We start from the raw sequence: 17,983 nt of genomic DNA on the forward strand, positions 1-17,983 counted from the left end.
TAGGAGACTGTGCAGGCTGAGGACAGATTAACAGATGTTAGAAGAAAGCAAAACACATGAGAGAATCCAGACAGACGCTGAGAGCAGAAGCAGGGAGTGCTCTTAGCCAAAAGAGAATGAGGAACATGAATACAGATGGCAGGATGTGAACAAGCAGGGAGACCTGAGAAGCCTGAAGGAAGAGATGGAGAAAAAACTCAAAATCCAGAAATGGAGAGAGGAAGAAAAGGTATATGAACACAGAATATCTAGAATAATACTTTCCAAATCAAAAATAAAAATTGTGTTTATCTGGATGTTAAAAAGTTACACAAGTGAACTAAGCAAAGGCAGTACAAGAATAATTTTATTTAGTATTTTGGTAACACAATGATTCGTCTCAAAATAATCACAAAAGTTATCTCATTGAACAACTGCATATATTCTAAATGGGTGTTACTAAATTTGAATAACTTTACAGATTATATGAGGCATTATTTCACCAACAGCTATGTAATGTGTGAGACCCAATGACAGACATCACACATCAACAAAACCACATCAGCAGTGTGAATGAAAATTGCATTAGTAACCAATGCATACTTAAAGCTTTAAAGAGAGTACAAAATTGCAAAAGCCTTTTTTATTGAAATATAAAACAGTGATCCTTGAGTTAGAATAACTATTCAGTTGTAGGTTATATCCTTTATATTTTTTTCAGTAATGATACTTACAAAGGTACAAGGAAAAACGTCTTGCTAGCATTTGATCTAATGTAGATCTCCATATGAAAATGCTGGATATCTTATAAAGCTTTTCACAGGTACAGGCTAAGTTCTGGGATATCACAGATTTGTATGTAATTCAGAAGAACACCTGAGATTACTCCTTGTGTAGGTAACAAAGCTTTTTTAGCTTTGAAAAAAGAGAATAGACGCCATGTGAAGTCAGGGACGTTAAATAAGTACATTACTGCTATGTGGGGTTAGGGCGGGGTACTTTTAGACTTGATTCAGGTTCTTATTGAAATCAGTAGCAAGAAGATCAGGATTGTGTCATTAGTCTAGCTCCTATCAATGTCAGTATGAGTTCTGTCACTGCTGTCAACATGATTATGCCTGGCCACATATCAGAAGACCCAGTCCTGCAAATCTTTACTTGCTTAGGTCTCAGCAGAGCTACTTTAGATTGTAGGGTTGTGCCCTTATTTTCTAGGTCTGTTAAAGCCTTATTTTGTACGAAGATGAGCACAGCAAGCCACATGTGAGGTACTCTTATTTCTGACAGGTTTTATATGTCATTGAGAGTGATCTGTAGCTCCTCAGAAATGTCCAACACTTTTCAAAATCAGATATGTACATCTGTAGAGGGTTCACACTTTAGAGAAATATATGCTGCTTTGTGTGCACAAACATTAGCCAGAGATTCAAGGCCACAAAGTTTCCTGTGTATATTTTACTTTAAAATAATAGTTTTATTTTTTTAACTTGATGTCCTTTACCTCAAAAAAGTTTTAAAAGTACTTTTTCTTTAGTTAACCGGTACATTAATCAGGATATGTAATGTTAGTTTTTGTTCTGTGACTTTGTTCTAAACAAATCATACTAAAAGTACGTAATCAATGCTTGGCTACACCATTTAACTCAGTCTAACAGAATGACTGGTGAGCAGAGTTGTTTTTGCTGTGTGCATTATTTGAGGCATGTGGCACAGACGTTTCAATATAACTCCCCCCAGATTCTCACTTCTGTAAATCCTGGCCATTTGAATTTTAACTGGACTTACTATGTGCCTAGGGGTGGGGATGTATGTCTTTACTGAAGAAAACTGGTGACATACCAGTTCTGATCTTTCCTTTCAAAATGTATTGAAAGTGACTGGATTAGGAACTCTGTTTGTTCTCATATAAAATATGAATTTTATTTAAAAATGTTGTGCTCATAAGCAAATCTGTTTTTTTTAGTCGTATGTGTAAACACTCTGGAATGTTAAAGGCAAGACTTTACATTGGCATTTTATCAAAAATATTTGAAAGTTTTTTACGAAGGCATTAATATACACCCCAGCAGTCACAACACAGGACCTGCCATATGCCTATGGCAGTTTTCAAAAGAGTGAACTCAGAGGGAGGCTACAATGTTCTGAGCGTGGGGGTTTTTTTTGTTTTGTTTTTTTGAGTATGAGATTTCACTTTGGAATGTGGAATCACTGAAGGCGAGCTTAGAGTTAAGGCATAGAGCATGGAGACATGGAAAGGATTGTACAAACAGTTCCTGGAGATGCTCTAACTAGTCAGTAGACAAAAAGCACTTTACAATTACAACTTCTGTGAACATGCTAGAAAAGAAAAAGCTTACTTTTGAATTGCATATTTTTGCATATGTTTTATCATTTAATATATTAAATGGTTCTCTTGGCTCTGCCTCTAGAATTAAAAAAGAAGACTGAATTATGACTTGCACAGTTTTCCTTCCTGCTCTTGTATCTTGTTATGCTGTCTATTTTCCAAAAAGATCACCAGAACAAACTATAACTTATTTAAGTCTAAAAAGAGAGAGGGAGTATCTTTAGATGCAAGATTCTGTGCTTAGGTATTTGCAGACTGGTGATTTTCGTTGGCTGTTTTCTCTGCTTGCAGTCTTTGGACAGCCTTATCAAGCAAATCCATAGTATCTCTAAGTGTGACATTCACGGTAAATGGCTTAGGTTTAATGGTCAACCCATAAGTAAAGTCCATTTTGGGGTCCTCATTTGGATTAGCAGTAAAATTGCACTGATGCACCAGTATGGAGGTAAAGAGAAACAGCTGCATCTTTGATAACTCCTCTCCAATACACCGACGTTTTCCCAATGAGAATATCATCACGCTACTAGTAAGATCTTTGTTAATGAATCCATTCTCATCCAGGAATCTCGCTGGGTCAAAATCCTCTGGGTTGGACCATTTTGCTGGATCATGATTCACTGACCATTGATTAATAAATATCACTGTGTCTTTGGGAATGAGGTAGCCCATTATGAAGGTGTTGGTTGTGGTGGCATGTGGGATAGTAACAGGCACAAAGCTACTGAAACGCATGGATTCATACAAGAAAGCCATGATGTAGTGCAAATGAGGTTGATCTTCAGCACACGGCAGACGATCTCTTCCAACAATCCTATCCACTTCTTCTTGCATTTTAGCCTGCACTTTTGGATACCTGTCATTTAAAATAAGTGTGCGTGCACACTTTTAAAAATAATACATGCTCTAAACATTTCTCACAAAACAATTCCTCACCCCCTACCCTACACTACACAGTTTGAGCAAACATAAATATATTGTAGGAACATGTAGATCTTAATGAAAACTTGACGAGAGAAAAATCCAAACTTTCCATGCAACGGTGTCATTTTTAATTATTTGCTCGGTTTTCACTTTTATATTTAATATCACATCTAATCAAATCTCAATACAAAAACTGAAGTTAACTTAGATGTTCTGAAACAAAATATTCTAAAATTAAATATCCAATATATAATATATATATAGTTCATTCTGAAATTAAAATGACTTCTTTCTTTCAAATATTGGGCTTTCTGGGAGAGTGAAAATTCTGTTTTCCAGCTCTGTATGTGACTTCTAAATGTCGGCCCTGGAGTTTACGTTACCATTAGATATATTACACACATATTAAAGTCTACATATTTTTAAATTGAAAAAGATCCCTGCTAAAAATTGTCAGAATAGTTTTATGAACATGCTCGTCTTAGTTTGGTATACTTACTCAAATTATTATCAAAATACATTTTCTTTATAATGTATTTTAAGACCACTGTCATGAAGTGTGGGCAGAAACAAAGTAACAAAACAAGGCCAAAATATCAATAAAATATTCTTATTTTCCTTGCTTGCCTAAAAGCATGCCTTCCTAACAAGTAGCCTTTATTTGCTTTTTTAAATATTCAAGTTTGGTTTTCGTGTCTTTGCCTTCTCCTCCTGCCGTGGGTCTGCATGTCAAACACAAGGCAAATGTAAGAAACGAGGAGAAATCAAACAGATTATGTAAACACTGGAAATCATACCCTTCTCCTGAAGCATTAAATATTTGTTTGTTTTTCAAGAAGTGGCTAGGTAGATAAAAGAACCTAATGAAATGTTAGCCTGAGTCTACAAATGATGCAAACGATCAAACAAAAAGCTGGGACACGCAAGAAAACCAGTGCCATGCCCTTTTCTGTTAAACGCCCCCCCGCCCCCCCGGTCAGCCGTGAGGTTGCCACCCGTGAAGGGCTGGTACCAGGGCTGCCCAGCAGGTCTGGAGGTGTTTTGCCGCCAGTCACGCAATCACAAGAAAGGCACACATTATAGGGGCAACAACATAATAGCGGGTCTGTAAACCAGTGCACGAACGCTTTGTCTTGCTTAAGCGGTTGTTATCCTGCTCCTGTGATCTCCCTGATCTCGACCTGGTGAAGTCTGTTACTTTGGGGTGTTACCCCGGGGCCTTTTTGCCAGCCTCTCTTTAGGCAACATTACCCGTCCGCCACAGTAGTGGTGTGGTTTTTTTTTCCCCTCACCTCCTTCTTCATGTCCTTTTCTGGCAGCTCTGCCAGAGCTTCCGTGCCCGTTAATCGGGGACGGCCGAGGTGCCCAGAGCCACCCGGGCGGGCCGCCACGGCGCCCCCTCCCCCCCGCGCACGGCCGGGCCGCCTCAACGGTCGCCCGGCAGCCGTTGGCGGCCGTTGGCGGCTGCAGGCGTCGCGGCGGCGCTGCCCGCGGCCCCGCGCCGCCGGAGCTGGCAGGTTTCGCCCTGCCTCGGGCCGGCCGCTCCCGCGGGCGCCTCCCCCGCGGCGGCGGGACGTTTCGGAAGGGGACGCCCGCGCCCCCGAGCCCGGTGCCGGCGCGGCGGCTGCTCCCGCCTCCGCCAGGGCGGCGGGCCGCGGCGGGGAGCGCCGCCGCCTCGCTGGCACCTACCTGATGAGGAAGATGACGAGCCACTGCAGGGCGGTGGAGAGAGTGTCCTGGCTGGCGCCGAAGATGTCGGTGACGGTGGCGGGCACGTGCTCGAGCTGCAGCCGCGGCTGCTCCCGCTGGAGGCGGATGAAGGCGTCCATCATGTCGCGCGGGGCGGCCCCCGGGCGCAGGCTGCGCTGGTGCTGCAGGAACTTGCCGCGCACGAAGCCGTAGAAGTCGCGGTTGAGGTCGCGGAAGGCGCGGTAGGCGGCGCGCACGGGGCTGGGGAAGCGCTGGAGCCAGGGCAGCGCGTCCACCAGGCTGCCGGCGCCCACGGCGCGCCCGAACTGCTCGTTGCGCCCCACAAGGCGCAGGAACTCGCCGTCGCCGTGGCTGTAGCGGCGGCCGAAGCACAGGGCGCTCATCACGTTGGCCACGGCCACCACCAGGACGCGCGAGGGGTCGAGGAAGGCGCCGCCGGCGCTGCCGCGCACCAGCAGCGCCACCAGCGCCCGCGCCTCGCCCACCAGGTGCCGCTCCAGCAGGCGGCGGGTGGCGGGGCTGCCCGTGGAGAAGGCGCGCACCGTTGCGTGCGCCGCCCGCCGGTGCAGCTTCCACAGCTCCGAGTAGCCGCCGAAGGCCAGGCTGCGCCCGCCCGACACCAGCTGGAAGGAGGGGAAGGGCGGGCGGCCCGCGAAGGCGGCCCCCTGGCGGACGAGCGCCTGCCGGATGGCGCGCTCCCCGTTCAGCACCACCACGGGCCAGCGCCCCAGGCGCAGCTGGAAGACGGCGCCGTAGGTGCTGGCCAGGCGGGCGAAGGAGAGGTGCGGCGCGCTGCCCAGCTGCGCCGCGTTGCCGATCAGCGGCCAGGGGAAGGGGCCCGGCGGCGCCTGGCGCTGGCCCTGCCGCCGCAGCCGCTGCCGCTGCAGGAGGAGCTTGCCCAGGTGGATGGCGGCGAGCAGGGAGAGGAGGAGCAGCAGGGAGCTTTGCAAGGGGGGGATGCTGCGCAGGGCTTCTCCCAGCCTCTCGAGGGCCATGCTGCAAGGGAAAGGGAAAGGGAAAGGTCAGCGGGCAGCGCCCTGCGGGAGGGCCGGGAAGCTCCCTGCCGCCCGCCGGAGGAGCAGGGCCCCGCGCGGGCCAGGGCACCAGGATGCGCTGGCGCGGGGAAGGGGAGCGCCGGCAGCGCCCGGAGTCGGCGTGCGCTCTTGCTAGGCGCTCCCGGTGTGCCTGCCACCCGCCTGGGTCCTGTGCGAGAAACAGGGCATAGTCGGTAACCCAGTGACGAATTAAAGAACCAAAACCATATTTCGTGCCGGGGCCGCTGCTCTCCCCCCCTGCAAGGGGGAGTTTGCAGCGGGGGATCCTGAGGAAGGCAAAAGGGCCGGCGGGAGGATGCTCTCTCCCGACGAGCCTCCCGCAGATGCAGGCAGCCGGTGTGTGCTGGAGACAGGTCCATGCCCGCGCTGCGCATCGCTGCTCCCGGCAAAAGAGCCCCTGCAAGAAACGGGCTCCTCGCGTGGCGGTCGGAGCTTTCCTGCTGCTTGGCGAGGCCACCCCGCGCACGGCCCCGCCACCCGCCCTGCCCAGCGCCCCCCTCCCCGCACTTTCGCGTTCAGCGCGGGCGGGCGCACGCGGCAGCAGCGCGGGGGGGGCCGGCGGGCAGAGCTGCCTGGCGCCGCTCCCCGTCCCGGTGCCCGGGACTGTCAGCACCCGCTCCTACCTTTTTCTCCAGCCTTTCTGAAGCAGCGAGAGGAGGAGGGGGTGAAATAAACGGCCGTCGCAGGCGCCTGTAGCAAAACTGACCTGTTGTACACTGCTTCCATCAGAGACCTCGGGGAGGATGGAGAGGAGCCGGGCAGCCCGCGGCAGCCGTAGCAGGCAGCCCCAGGGAGGAGAGCGCAGCAGCAGCAGCAGCGAGGTTCAGATCTCAGACTGTGGGAAACTCATTAGGAGCCCAGGTTCCTGTCACCCGGAGCTTGGCAGGTCATGTGCAGGCAAATGCCAATTGCACCCGATCCCAGCATAGAGTTATTATCACCTTCCCAGCGCTTTAACCCTTTGGAGCTCGTCCCGCAGGCAGCCACCTGCCTAGCGCAGCCCCGCTGAACGCGGGCGAGCGGGCTGCAGTGCCGCCCGGCTGCTCGGCCGGCGGGGACGAGCTGTTGCGGAGCGGGGGTACGGGACGGGGCGACCCCAGCCTGCTGCCGAGAGTGGATGTGAGCGGCTCGGAGAGTGCAGGGAGGGCGGCCCGGTCCCCCCAGGCTTAGCGGGAGCCGGAGCAGCCGCGCCTGGCTTTGGTACTCGTGCCTTTAAATGCACCAGCATCCGCGGCGCGCAGCGCGGTGCGGTGCGGGCGTGCCGCAGTTAGCCCCACTGACAAATCGCCGCTGCCTGGCCCTTCCCCTGGCTTGAGGGGTCCCAGCTATTTGCCAGCTGCCCTTGGTCCCCAGCCAAGTGGAGCGGCTCAGCGGCGGATGCTTTTATGGCTCGGGCCAAAAGTTTTAGCAGAGGAGCTGCTGGGAGGGAAGCGGGGCGACGGGCGGGCTCGCAGCGCTCCGTGTCAGGAGGCAAAGTCTCGCCTTCATCCTCGCGGCTGAGGAAGCCGGAGAGCTTCCCCTCCTCCGCCTGTCGCCTCCCCGTTGCGTGCGGAGTTTGCATTGCGTGAGCCGGGGCTGGAAAGCCTCCAGCCATCTCCTCCTCGGGCCCCTACCCCTCCTCGCAGTACCTGACAGCGGCGCGGGGGAAGGAGGCAGGGGGAGCGCGGGCGGCTCGAAGCGCCCCGCTGCCCCCGGCCTCGCCCCGCGCTCACCCCGCTCCCGTCCGCGGCGCCTGTAGCTCCCGGCTCGGGGACCTCGGCCGCCGGGAGGGCTGGCGGGGGCCGTGCGGGTGCTGCGCTCCGGCACCCCCGCACTCCCCCCCCCCCCCGGGCGCTCCGGTGCCCCAGGAGGAAAAAGGGGCTGCAAAACCACCGAGCTAAGGAAACCGTTCCCCGGGTATTCAGAAACTTCTTGGTTTTGTTGTTGTTGTACCAGGCAGAGAAACAAACAAACAAACAAAACCCAGGTCCTAGTTATGGTGACGCCATGAGAAAGAAAGGTATTTTGGTAGCATTTAGGAATTAGATAAAATTGGATGCTGGGATTCAGCCCAGCTCAAGGGGTGATCGCAGGCCTGGCCTGGCTGCTGCTTGTGACTTTGCTAGCAAGTGCAATCCAGTCGGTCGTCACTGTCCCAGGCTCTTCCAGACAGCAGTACTATCTTTTGCTTTAACTAGCATCACACAGATTTTCCATGTCTCTCTAAAATCCCATCTGCGTGCCCCAGAGCACGCTGTGCTTCTTCCAGACATGGCCAAGTGACGTAGGCACTGAAAACACTTTTTCCTAGTAGTGCAGAACAAGTGAGCTTCCCTCCTCCCAGCTGCATCTCTGGAGTGACCTGGAGGGATCCTGCAGCCCGGCCCTGCTCTGTGGCCCAGCTTCATCCAAGAGGAGAAGGGAATGGCCCCGTCCCCATGGCATGAGGATTAGGGCAAGCTTGGAGGGGTCCTGGGGATTTGATCTCACCACCACCATCATAAAGTAGAAAGCAAATTTCACACGGTGTAACCACTAGGCTGTTATATAATGCAGGCTGTCCCACCTTGGTGGCCACCCTTCCTTCCTTCATCTGTCACATGTCAAAGGAGAGACACAGGCCTTTCCCTGCAGAGTGTTCAGGGCTCTGGGTCCAGGCAGCGAGGACTAGCTTGGATCAGTTGCCTGAGTGCTGGATTATATTGCTGAGTATTTGCCATTGCCAGAAGGCAAATTTGCCTTTTTTCTAGGAACTCTAGGAACTGGCTGCCTAAAACCTGAGCCTTATAGCACTAGTTAGTAAGTCCTTAAATCCTTTCTTGGATGCAGTGCTTAATCTAGCTTCTATTGCAGTCAGGGTGAGGATGTCATTTACCCTGGAGCAAGCATTTACCTTGCTGCAAGTGGCTCTGCACTGACCTCACTGTCTCTCATCCATTCAGTGAGTGAGCTGGGGTCCAGTGCACTGCACACTTTATATCCTACTAACATTTTTTCCCTGTAATTTCAACATTATACTGCAAGTGGGATGGGTCCTAGGTCACTAGTAGTCAGTACAGAAGGAAGGAGCATGTTTCCACTGTTATGAGCTGCACAGACACAGTTTAAGGAGTTATTCACAAATCCTTGTACATTTTTTTTTCATGCTGTAAGAAAACATTTGCCTCTCTTTTTCACTTCTCCTTGTTTTTTTAGGAGTTCTGTCATTATTAAATATGAAAGACAGAAAAATCTCTTTTAGATGTTTTGTTCTATTGTGGTGGTACCAGCCAGTCCCACTGTAATAGGTGCTGTACGAATAGAATACTTAGAGTCTCAGCCTACTATTACATCTATTATAGCCTGAGTATTAGCTTGATTGCATGCAATAAATGTTCACCCAGTTTTCTAGGGTCTGATATTAGGGTCTGATCCTGACCTTTATAGACACTTACAATCAACTACAGCTTCAGTAAAACATTGAGCACACTGATGAGTTAGTGTGTTACCAGGTGCAGGCAAGGGATGATCAAGCCCTTGGTCTCTGTTACACTTGACAAATTGCCCTTCTCCCTACCTCTTTTTTCACTCTTCTTGCTTCCCTTCTTTTGTTTCTAGAGACACAGAAGTTCAGAATTGCTCTTAGCTATTTCATGATTTGTTTTTTCAGTTCAGACTTAATTCAGATGCAGGTGCTACTGAAGTCAGTTCCAGATTTCTGCGAGTCAAAGTTGGTTTTGTCAAGAATTGAAGACTAGGATCAATGAAAATGTATGCTGCCTAAAATGAATTACTTCTGAGGCCTAGAAAAATGTACTTGATGTGCAATATGGGAGAGAAGGAAGTTGAAAGGGGATAAGTGTGTGGGTTTGGGATTAAGGGAAAGGAATTCATGCCTAATCTGGTAAAAATCCTGACTGATTTGACAAGAATGCCAGACGCAGGAGGCAGGCAGAGTCAGTGGGGACATCAGTGCCTCTGCAACTCTGAATGAAGGTGCTTTGTGTACATGGATGAGAAACCTTGTTGTGAAGGTGAAAGTTTGATGGGGGTTGGGGGGGAATTACAGAACTTGGAGAGACTTCATTTACCTTTTAAGAGGAAATTTTGAGCTCTCGACCACAGTCTTCCCTTTTTGAAGAAAACTCCTCATCCCCAAAGCGATTTTTCACGTGTTAAGAACTACTTACCTAAACAATGGTTTGCAGACTCAGCTCCCAGCTTTTCTTCCAACTCTGGTGGCAGTTGGCTTCTCTTTTGGGACACTGGCAAGACTAGGTTATCAGTTAGGATCTGCTGCACATAAATCCTCCTGAGCAGCAACCGGAATTTCTTAAGGACTTGACCTTGTCCCTTTTTCTTTCTTTACCTCTTCCTTTTGAAGCTTTTTGTGGAGAACACTGACACTGAGCTCCTTTGTCTCTTTCCCATACCTGGGACTATGGAACATTTCCCCCCCCTCTTCATTTTACAAGTTCTCAGGGTAGATTATATGACAGTTGAGCAATGTTTCGTCCTGGGATTGCTTCAGTACAGAGCTTGTACAAATTGTTTACAGTTTATAGAAGGATTCAAACCATGCTTCATTAAATAATCCCTTGGAAATATTTTTCCGATTGTCTGTTTCTGAATGTTGCACAATACTTTATAAAATGAAGAAACAAGTAGCATAATGATAAAACCCAGAAATCACTGAGAAACTTAAACAAATGGAACATCCTATTGTTTAAGACTGCTTAAAATTTTACAGGCATTTTTATATATCTTTGCAGTTTGATTCTCATCTCAGCAATGCTGTTGTAAATCAGGCAAATCACCATTAAAATAAGCAGAGTTGTGCTGGTTCACAGTCAGAACTAGAACCTGGTAAACCTCCAAGAATTCCCTCAGATTGCCTGCACTGCACGATCTAGCACCACCTGGGCTTACCTGAGCCAGCTTTGCCTGGGATAGGTTCAGATCCAGGGGCAGAAGGTCTGCACCAGCCGCTCAGCCTGGGCAGGCACAGGGCCACCCCAGGGCAGCCAGGTCCAGAGCCAGAGTCTGTGCTTGCTGCACAGCACCATATAGATAAAACCTACTTGCTCAGGGCTACGTACACAATATTGAATTGCTCAGTGTTAAAACTCCCCTCCGAGACTGCTTACTTCAGTATCGTTCCAGGAAACCTGGGGGGATCAGAATTAGACATTTCTGTTTGGCTGGTGGATTTTCTCTCCATTTTTTGGACTTAATATTTCCTGCTTTTGCAAATTTTTTGGAAAAGAAATCCTGAGCCAAAAGAGTTTACCACAAGAGTGTGGATGATGATATGATATTTTCTGATCCAGGCTCCTTGTTTTGCTCAGTTTGGCAGCTTTCCCCTGACACCAAGCACGAGATGTCAGCAAATACAAGGAGCCATGTCCTCAGTATTAGCGTGCCAGGCACACATAGGAGCCAGTGGCTCCGTGATTCAGAGCTAGCTCTGTATTCATTCTGGCCTAAATTAAAGCATTTGTGGCACGCTTTTTAAAATATATATATTTGTGGTTGCATATCACATTCTTAACCTTCATTAATTTCAGATTTCCTTGGACTTTCACTCTTCCCTGCATTCCCACTGACTTCCCAACTCATGATTTCAATTCTCACTTACTACTGAAAAGCCTAAGTTGGGCTCTGAATTCTGAGCCAAATTCCCACAGCTGCTGAGGGAAGGGAAGAAATCTCCCAACGCTTTCTGGGGCTCAGCTGAGTGCTAGTGTGAATTGTTGTCTCTGCATCTGTTCACATTTTCATATTATTTGTAAAATAAAGGTATAGATTGCAGTCTTCTTCCACACAGATAGCACACAGGTGTGATTACAGAAAATGTGAACATAACATTATGTTTAATTCAAGCATAAAACTTGATTATGTAACTGTCTTAATTTTGCTTTGCCAAATTCCTATAACATTTCTTTCCAAAGTTTGCTGTCTTTTCTTGACAGTACCAGATGAAACCACATAGCTAAGTCTTTCTTGAGAGAAAAACACAGAGCTGATTACTTTGTGGTCATGCTTTGAATAACTTTTCTAAACTGCTCTTCTAAGAGGAACAATAGCAAAATGTGATTTACACACTATTGGGCACTCATCTGTGGTATTTTGTGTGTGTCTTTTTATTTATACCATACAAATGCCCTCAGTGAGCAACAGTTAAACTACTGCAAAGGACTTGAAAGAAAGATGGACCGAACAGCAACATCTAGAAAAGTTTAGATCCTGCTCAAGATTTACATTACGGTGTCTATCCTCAAAATGCAGACAAACTGTGGTGCTTGCTCAGTGCCCATCTTTAGCAAATACGTTTGCCTGTGACATTTAGCAGTTTTGCATCATCACATTGTTGAATTTTGCAGAACTAGGAGCTGTGCTGACAAGGTCCTTCTTTACTCTGAAGTATAGAAACTTTATAGCCTGTATGATATGCTAGGTCACTCTGAAGCTAAAAAAAGGTAACATTGCTTAGAGTATTATGCAGTCATATTGTATTTCTCATTTGCTTTGCAAACTTTTCTGGGTGTTGTATTAATAGTTATGATATGAAGTTTCCAGTGTAATTGCTCTATAACTCTGAGAGTTTAGTATTTACCATTTTAGCAAATACCGGTACAGCCAGTACATTTGTATGTTCAGCACAGTGATGGATGCTAGCTCAAAACAGTGCAGGGCTACAGCTGAAAGCAAGGTCCACTTCAGTCACAGGCTGGAGTATATTCTGTATGAATGGAAGTTCTGAAGATTCATCTGTGAAGTTCAATGAAGTCTCTACTACAGATGTGCAAAATATGATTTTTCAGAGTTTTGCAATTTGTTCAAATTTAAGGGAATTATCAAGGGAAGAACAAAAAACACAAATGTGGGAGAAAAGGCATTACCTGGATGATTGTCAAGTCCTGGCTTTAAAGTTTGAGGCTACAAAGCATTTCAAAGGAAAGGCCACCACCATTTTTTAACATGAACACTTTCTTTCCTTGTTCTCATAAATGGCCTCAACTGTTTCTGGATGAAACATTTCTAAAAATTACAACCTGAGTAATGGATTTTCCCAGAGTAGAAACTTTCATCCCAGACGATTACACTTTGACAAAGTTACAGGTAATGGAGCACGCAGAGTCTCCGACTAAGGGAACTGTGGCACTACTACACAGAGAGAAGACACCAAAGCACAGACGGAAGCAAGAGACTTACAGTTGTTTGCTGAGAATAAGGGTTTTCCTGTCGTGTATCCCAGGGTTCCTAGCCATTGGTTAGACCAGCCTATGTTCACTTTGCAGTTCCCAAGTAATACTTTGCTGTGATACAAATATTGGTCATTTGGGTGCTTTAGTTTGTATCGCGTGCACCAGGCATTCTTTGGCCACTTGACAGCAAAATACCTCTTCAAAATGTTAACAGAGGCAATACAATTTGAATCTGGTAGCTTCTAGAGCAATGCAGTTTGAATTTCAGAAGTCTCCTTCCTTTGGAGAATAAACCTGATTATACAGTGGGGGATGCAGGTCTGATTTAGGTAAGGGAGCTGTGCCCAGCTTTGGCCAAAACTGTGTCCCCTGGTGTGAGGGCATGTTTTCTGTATGGGGTTGTGCTTAAAAGTAGGTTCTGTGGTTTCTTCAGCCTCTCCGATGAAACAATGCTTTTTATAATACCTCTAATCTTGCTGCTTAAGGGGGGTTCTTGGACTGAGCTACAAACCACCTAAATAAAGAGCACTTCAGAAAGTGATGCCGGGGTCTAGTGTGTGTGTGCATATATATACATAAATATATATATACTTTTCCCTTCCGGAGTCAGACTAGGACCATTACTGAAACATAGTGTCAGGTGAATGTAAAAGCAGATCTTGGCTACCCGTGCTCATGAGGTGTTTTCAGAGGGCTGGCAGTGCGTCCCCCTTGTTTGGGCTTCAGTTCTAGCTTCTGAAATGCTTGTTCTGCTTACTAGCGTATTCAAGTGGATATGCTAAGCTTGCTTGCCCTGTCACGCACGGACTCCATAGGGTCCTGTCCAAATGATTGAAACTTCATAATGGGAAACTTTCAGTGCTTTAGAAAATATTTTCGTTTACTTAATTCTGTTCCTCTCAGGTTCTCAGGTGCTCTGAAAGAGGAGGTTGCGCTCGGCACAGGGATTCAGCATGACAAACCGATTGTCGAGGTGGCAGCTGAACTAGACAGGGACACACAGCATGTGCATCACGAGGGCTCTCCCTAGCCTTTAATTGTTAAGAGGAAGGTCCTTAGCTGGGATTTCATTAAGAAAATTCATGTCAATCAAGGATTTGCTTGTAAATGTCATCCCTTAAATAGCCCCGCTGAAATGAGCCAGGGAACGTGCTTACCCTAGCCCCTCACTCCCCTTTTCCCTTTTGTTGCTGGAGGTCAATAAAATGGTGAATAGTAAGCGTGAAGACCTGGGAGAGAAGGACAGACACACGGAGCTGCAGAGTGACACATTTTCCACCAGAAACAGTGCGTCTGGCTAAGCAAAGCAGGTGTATATATACTGTCAGAGGTAAATACATGAATCCAAAATGGGCCTTAATGATTTGACTGCTAAAGCTCAGCTAAGGAAACATTTGCACATCCCCCTGCAGTTGGGTATTCTTGGCTTTACTTGCTCTGTTGTGTAAGATTTTGGTGCATTTGCCTCCAGCAGTAACTGCACTGCAGTGGTAAGTGAAGTGACTCCAATTTTAAGGACTGGGATATGTACTGGTAATACTCTAGCCTATAAAATTATTCATGCCCTTCCCTGGGGTAAGGGAAATGGGTTTTTTTTATTTGCACATTTTTTTATTTGAAGAAACATTTAGAGAAAATATAATCAAACCAAGGGAATAAGAAACACCCTTTGTGGTACCTGTGATCAGTCATGGAAAACTAAGTTGGGAGACTTTACAATATTCAATATAATGGCCTGTGACCTTGATGAAGACAGCTGACTCCTCCTATAAGACAAGTAGTAATAATAAAGTTTTCCACTAACCCTCTCAGTAAATTCAGCAGGGAGGGAAAACACAGTCTTGACACATAGAGATTGCTCCCAGCATTTGGAAGCGAACCCAGGGGAAGTGTCTGTTTCTGAGCCATTCAGGTTTCCTAACCTTCAGCAATGGCAGATCAAAGACCATGAGGGAAACAGACTGCAGGTGCCAGTCGGGGCAGGTTTCGTCTTGTCACAGCACTCCGGGAAGAGGCATTTGCTGATGTCTGTTAATCTCATGGCACGCCAAGGGAGAAAGACAGAAAAAAATTGCAAGAAACTCTTCCCTTTCCCAAGCAGCCCACACCCAGGCTCCCATCAGCTGCAAGGAGGCCTGCTGGCTGCCTCCGGAGGGGAGAGCAGGGCAGGAGCCCGTGCCCACCTGGAGGCGAGAGCGCGGCTGCTGGGGTCATCCTGCAGGTGCTGCCTCCGTCGGGGAACAGAGAAGGAAGCAGCTGCCGAAGCAGCGCCCCGCTGTGAGGTGCATCCTAGTGGCAAAAGCAGCAGTAGCTGAGACCAGGAGAGGAAAGGTCTCCCATGGAAGAAAACCAAAGGTCCCTCTTGGCGGTTGTCCTCTCCTGTAGAAACGCTCTTGCCAGGCAGTCGAGGAGGAGGTGTGAAACACTGTGCGCTACTGTGGAGAAGAGGTAGCAGCAGCAGAGGTAACAGGGCCCTTTACCGGATGCAGGGAGAAGGAAGGATTAGGCGCAGCTTGGGGTGCTCTAGGGGATGGCTTTGACTGAAAGCCAGGTTTGCCCCTCTCTTTCTTTTGAGGTGTAAATGGCATGCAAGCAGACTCTTCTCAGTGGCTTTGCTGTGAAGATAAATAACCTGAATCCCCGGTTATTATCCCCCTGCTCTCCTCCCCTTCCCCCTGACTGACTTTGATTATTGTAACTTTACATGCGCTTTTAATTTGCGTGCAGGCAAGTACAAAGGCACAACCGGATATACCTGTTATTTGCCAATGACCTGAAAGAGTATAGTTTATGTTAAGCCTTGGGTTATGGTAACGTTTGCACGCGATTCCTCAATATACGTGCTGCAGGCAACTGATGGATGGAGGTGATGGAGGGTGGAGGAAAGTTTTAAAGTGACAGCACCTGATTTGGTTCCTATTTAAGTTACCAGTTACCTAAAGGCCTTGATTTCAATTTTGCGTGAAGCAAATTTTGCCCTCTCTTCAGGCAAGGAATGTATGGTTTGGATCATGTTATCCAGGCTGTAGTTTGTTCATGGCTACTCCTGCAACTGATTTCATGAAAACTTTATGAAAGTTAGGTAGAAAAGGCAGGTGGGATATTTACACCACCCCATTCGTGCATAGCCTGACACAGCAGGGAGAGGCTTGCAGCAGGAGGAGGCTATGCCTGAGATGCTTAGTGTCAGAGGAGCCAGTGCTGTGAGCAGGATACTGAGGCTCCGGGGCTGCAGTGATTCCACATCAAATTAGCTGGTCTTCAAGTAGGGAGAAAGTGTTTTCATCTGTCAGGCAAGTAAGCCTACCTTGAGGTCTGAAGCTCAAATGGTTTTATTTCTGGCATGTGTCTTAATGCAGTGTTAAAGCCTGCACCAAAGAAATTCATTAAGCATTTCTTTTGAAGGTTCAGGAAGGGAAAGGAGCCCCGTTCACTGTCAGCACCACCTCTTGTCTCAAGAGGAGTGAGCACATTAGCGAAATGCCGTTTTGGCATTATGGGCCACACTTTGCTACTTTTACTTGCACTTCCCTCAGAGACAGTGCGACAAGGTACAGAGTCAAGTGCTAGTCTTGTAAATGAGGGCATCATAAAATGGTTGTCAAAATAACATGAGACAAGATGGGCCTATTGTTCAGAGGGTGCTGTGTAACTTTATGTTTCTGGACATAAATGTGGACACTTTATCTCTTCTATGCCTCAACTTCCCTTAGAAATTTGGGACTGATAATAGTCTGTGGAGCTGCCTACTATCTGTTCTGCTGTTCTCTAGCATGTTAAGCAAGACCTTGTGCAGCCAGCATCCAGGAAAATGTTTAAATCTGAGGAGTAGGGATTGAAGGACTGAGTATTTTTAAGTAAGAAGAAAGGTGCCTTCTTCTTCACAAGTCCACAGTACAGCAAGTAACTATGGTCCATGTGTGTAAGGTGTTTATCTGAAGCAGCCTTGAAAATAAATCCTTTTGCATTTCTGCCCTCCTCTCTGCTGTTTCTTGCTTTTTGTTTGCATCCCTCCAGTTTATCTGCTCTTTTGAGAACCAGGTTTTATTAACAAACTCTTCTTTATTTTTTTCCTAAATAGTTTTCTGTTTCTCATCATGTTAAGTTTTAAGCATCCAAAACATAAGACCCAGTTGCACATCTCCATTGTTATCTCTTCCTTGTTTGTCTTGATACTTTGGCTGAGTGTAGAAAACTTATATCTAATAGCTTCTCATAGATTGTGAGCTCTTAGCCAGAACACATGGCTGGTCTTCGTATGGTCAGAAAATTTCTCTAAGCTAAACTGTATGTACAAACTTGTCCTGATTTAAGAAAAGACATACACCTCATGTACACCTCTTCACAGCCTGATTTTTAAACAAGTTTAGCAAAATTACCTAATGCTGTTTTAAGTACTGATGTATAAAACCAGCCTTTAAAGCACTGTGTGCACAAAAACCTTAAAGACCATAAAACTGTCTTTTCCAGCCCCCTCCCCCCCACCCCCCAAGCCTTCACGACAGCAAATTGTGTTGTGACAGGGTTAAACAGTCAGGAAAGGGTTACGGCTGCCTGCTTGTCACTTGATTCAGCAGGGGTTTATACGAAAATGTGTGCCCTTTTTCTGGCATGGAAAGCCTAGGAGCCCCTGCAGCTGTCTTTGGATGAGGGAATAGCTTTGCTTTGTGTTACTTTATGAATTTGATGTTTGGATAATAAACTGTATCCTGGAGCAAAAGCTAAAGAGGACTTGGATATTTCTGTGGCTTGACCCTTCCCTCTTCCCCTGGGTGACAAAGCCCACCAATGTTCAGGCTGTGAAA

At 47.2% G+C, this 17,983-nt stretch overlaps 1 protein-coding gene across 3 annotated transcripts; it reads right to left on the reverse strand.

Moving 5' to 3' along the window:
* Nucleotides 1–328: 328 nt before the first annotated feature.
* CYP1B1 (cytochrome P450 family 1 subfamily B member 1) lies at nt 329–7,382 on the reverse strand. Of its 3 annotated transcripts, XM_067293275.1 has the most exons (4): nt 6,954–7,382; nt 6,719–6,847; nt 4,937–5,953; nt 329–3,179 (listed from the first exon to the last, which is right to left on the reverse strand). In XM_067293275.1, exons 2-4 carry the CDS (start codon nt 6,736–6,738, stop codon nt 2,567–2,569), a joined length of 1,650 nt encoding a protein of 549 aa, XP_067149376.1. In that variant the 5' UTR covers nt 6,739–6,847; nt 6,954–7,382; the 3' UTR covers nt 329–2,566. The 3 variants fall into 3 exon arrangements, with proteins under 3 accessions (XP_067149376.1, XP_067149375.1, XP_013799285.2); XM_067293274.1 differs by having other exon boundaries at nt 6,719–7,382; XM_013943831.2 differs by lacking the exons at nt 6,719–6,847; nt 6,954–7,382 and adding an exon at nt 6,636–6,690.
* Nucleotides 7,383–17,983: the final 10,601 nt, after the last annotated feature.

The sequence above is a fragment of the Apteryx mantelli genome, chromosome 3 (genome assembly GCF_036417845.1).
Source record: "Apteryx mantelli isolate bAptMan1 chromosome 3, bAptMan1.hap1, whole genome shotgun sequence".
Taxonomy (NCBI): domain Eukaryota; kingdom Metazoa; phylum Chordata; class Aves; order Apterygiformes; family Apterygidae; genus Apteryx; species Apteryx mantelli.

Excerpts from the sequence above, each read along its gene's own strand:
- CYP1B1 (XM_067293275.1), bottom strand. The coding sequence starts at position 6,738 with ATGGAAGCAGTGTACAACAG. Across the intron at positions 5,954-6,718 it reads ATGGAAGCAGTGTACAACAG|CATGGCCCTCGAGAGGCTGG; the intron begins GTCAGTTTTGCT and ends TTTCCCTTGCAG. Across the intron at positions 3,180-4,936 it reads CTCGTCATCTTCCTCATCAG|GTATCCAAAAGTGCAGGCTA; the intron begins GTAGGTGCCAGC and ends TTTAAATGACAG.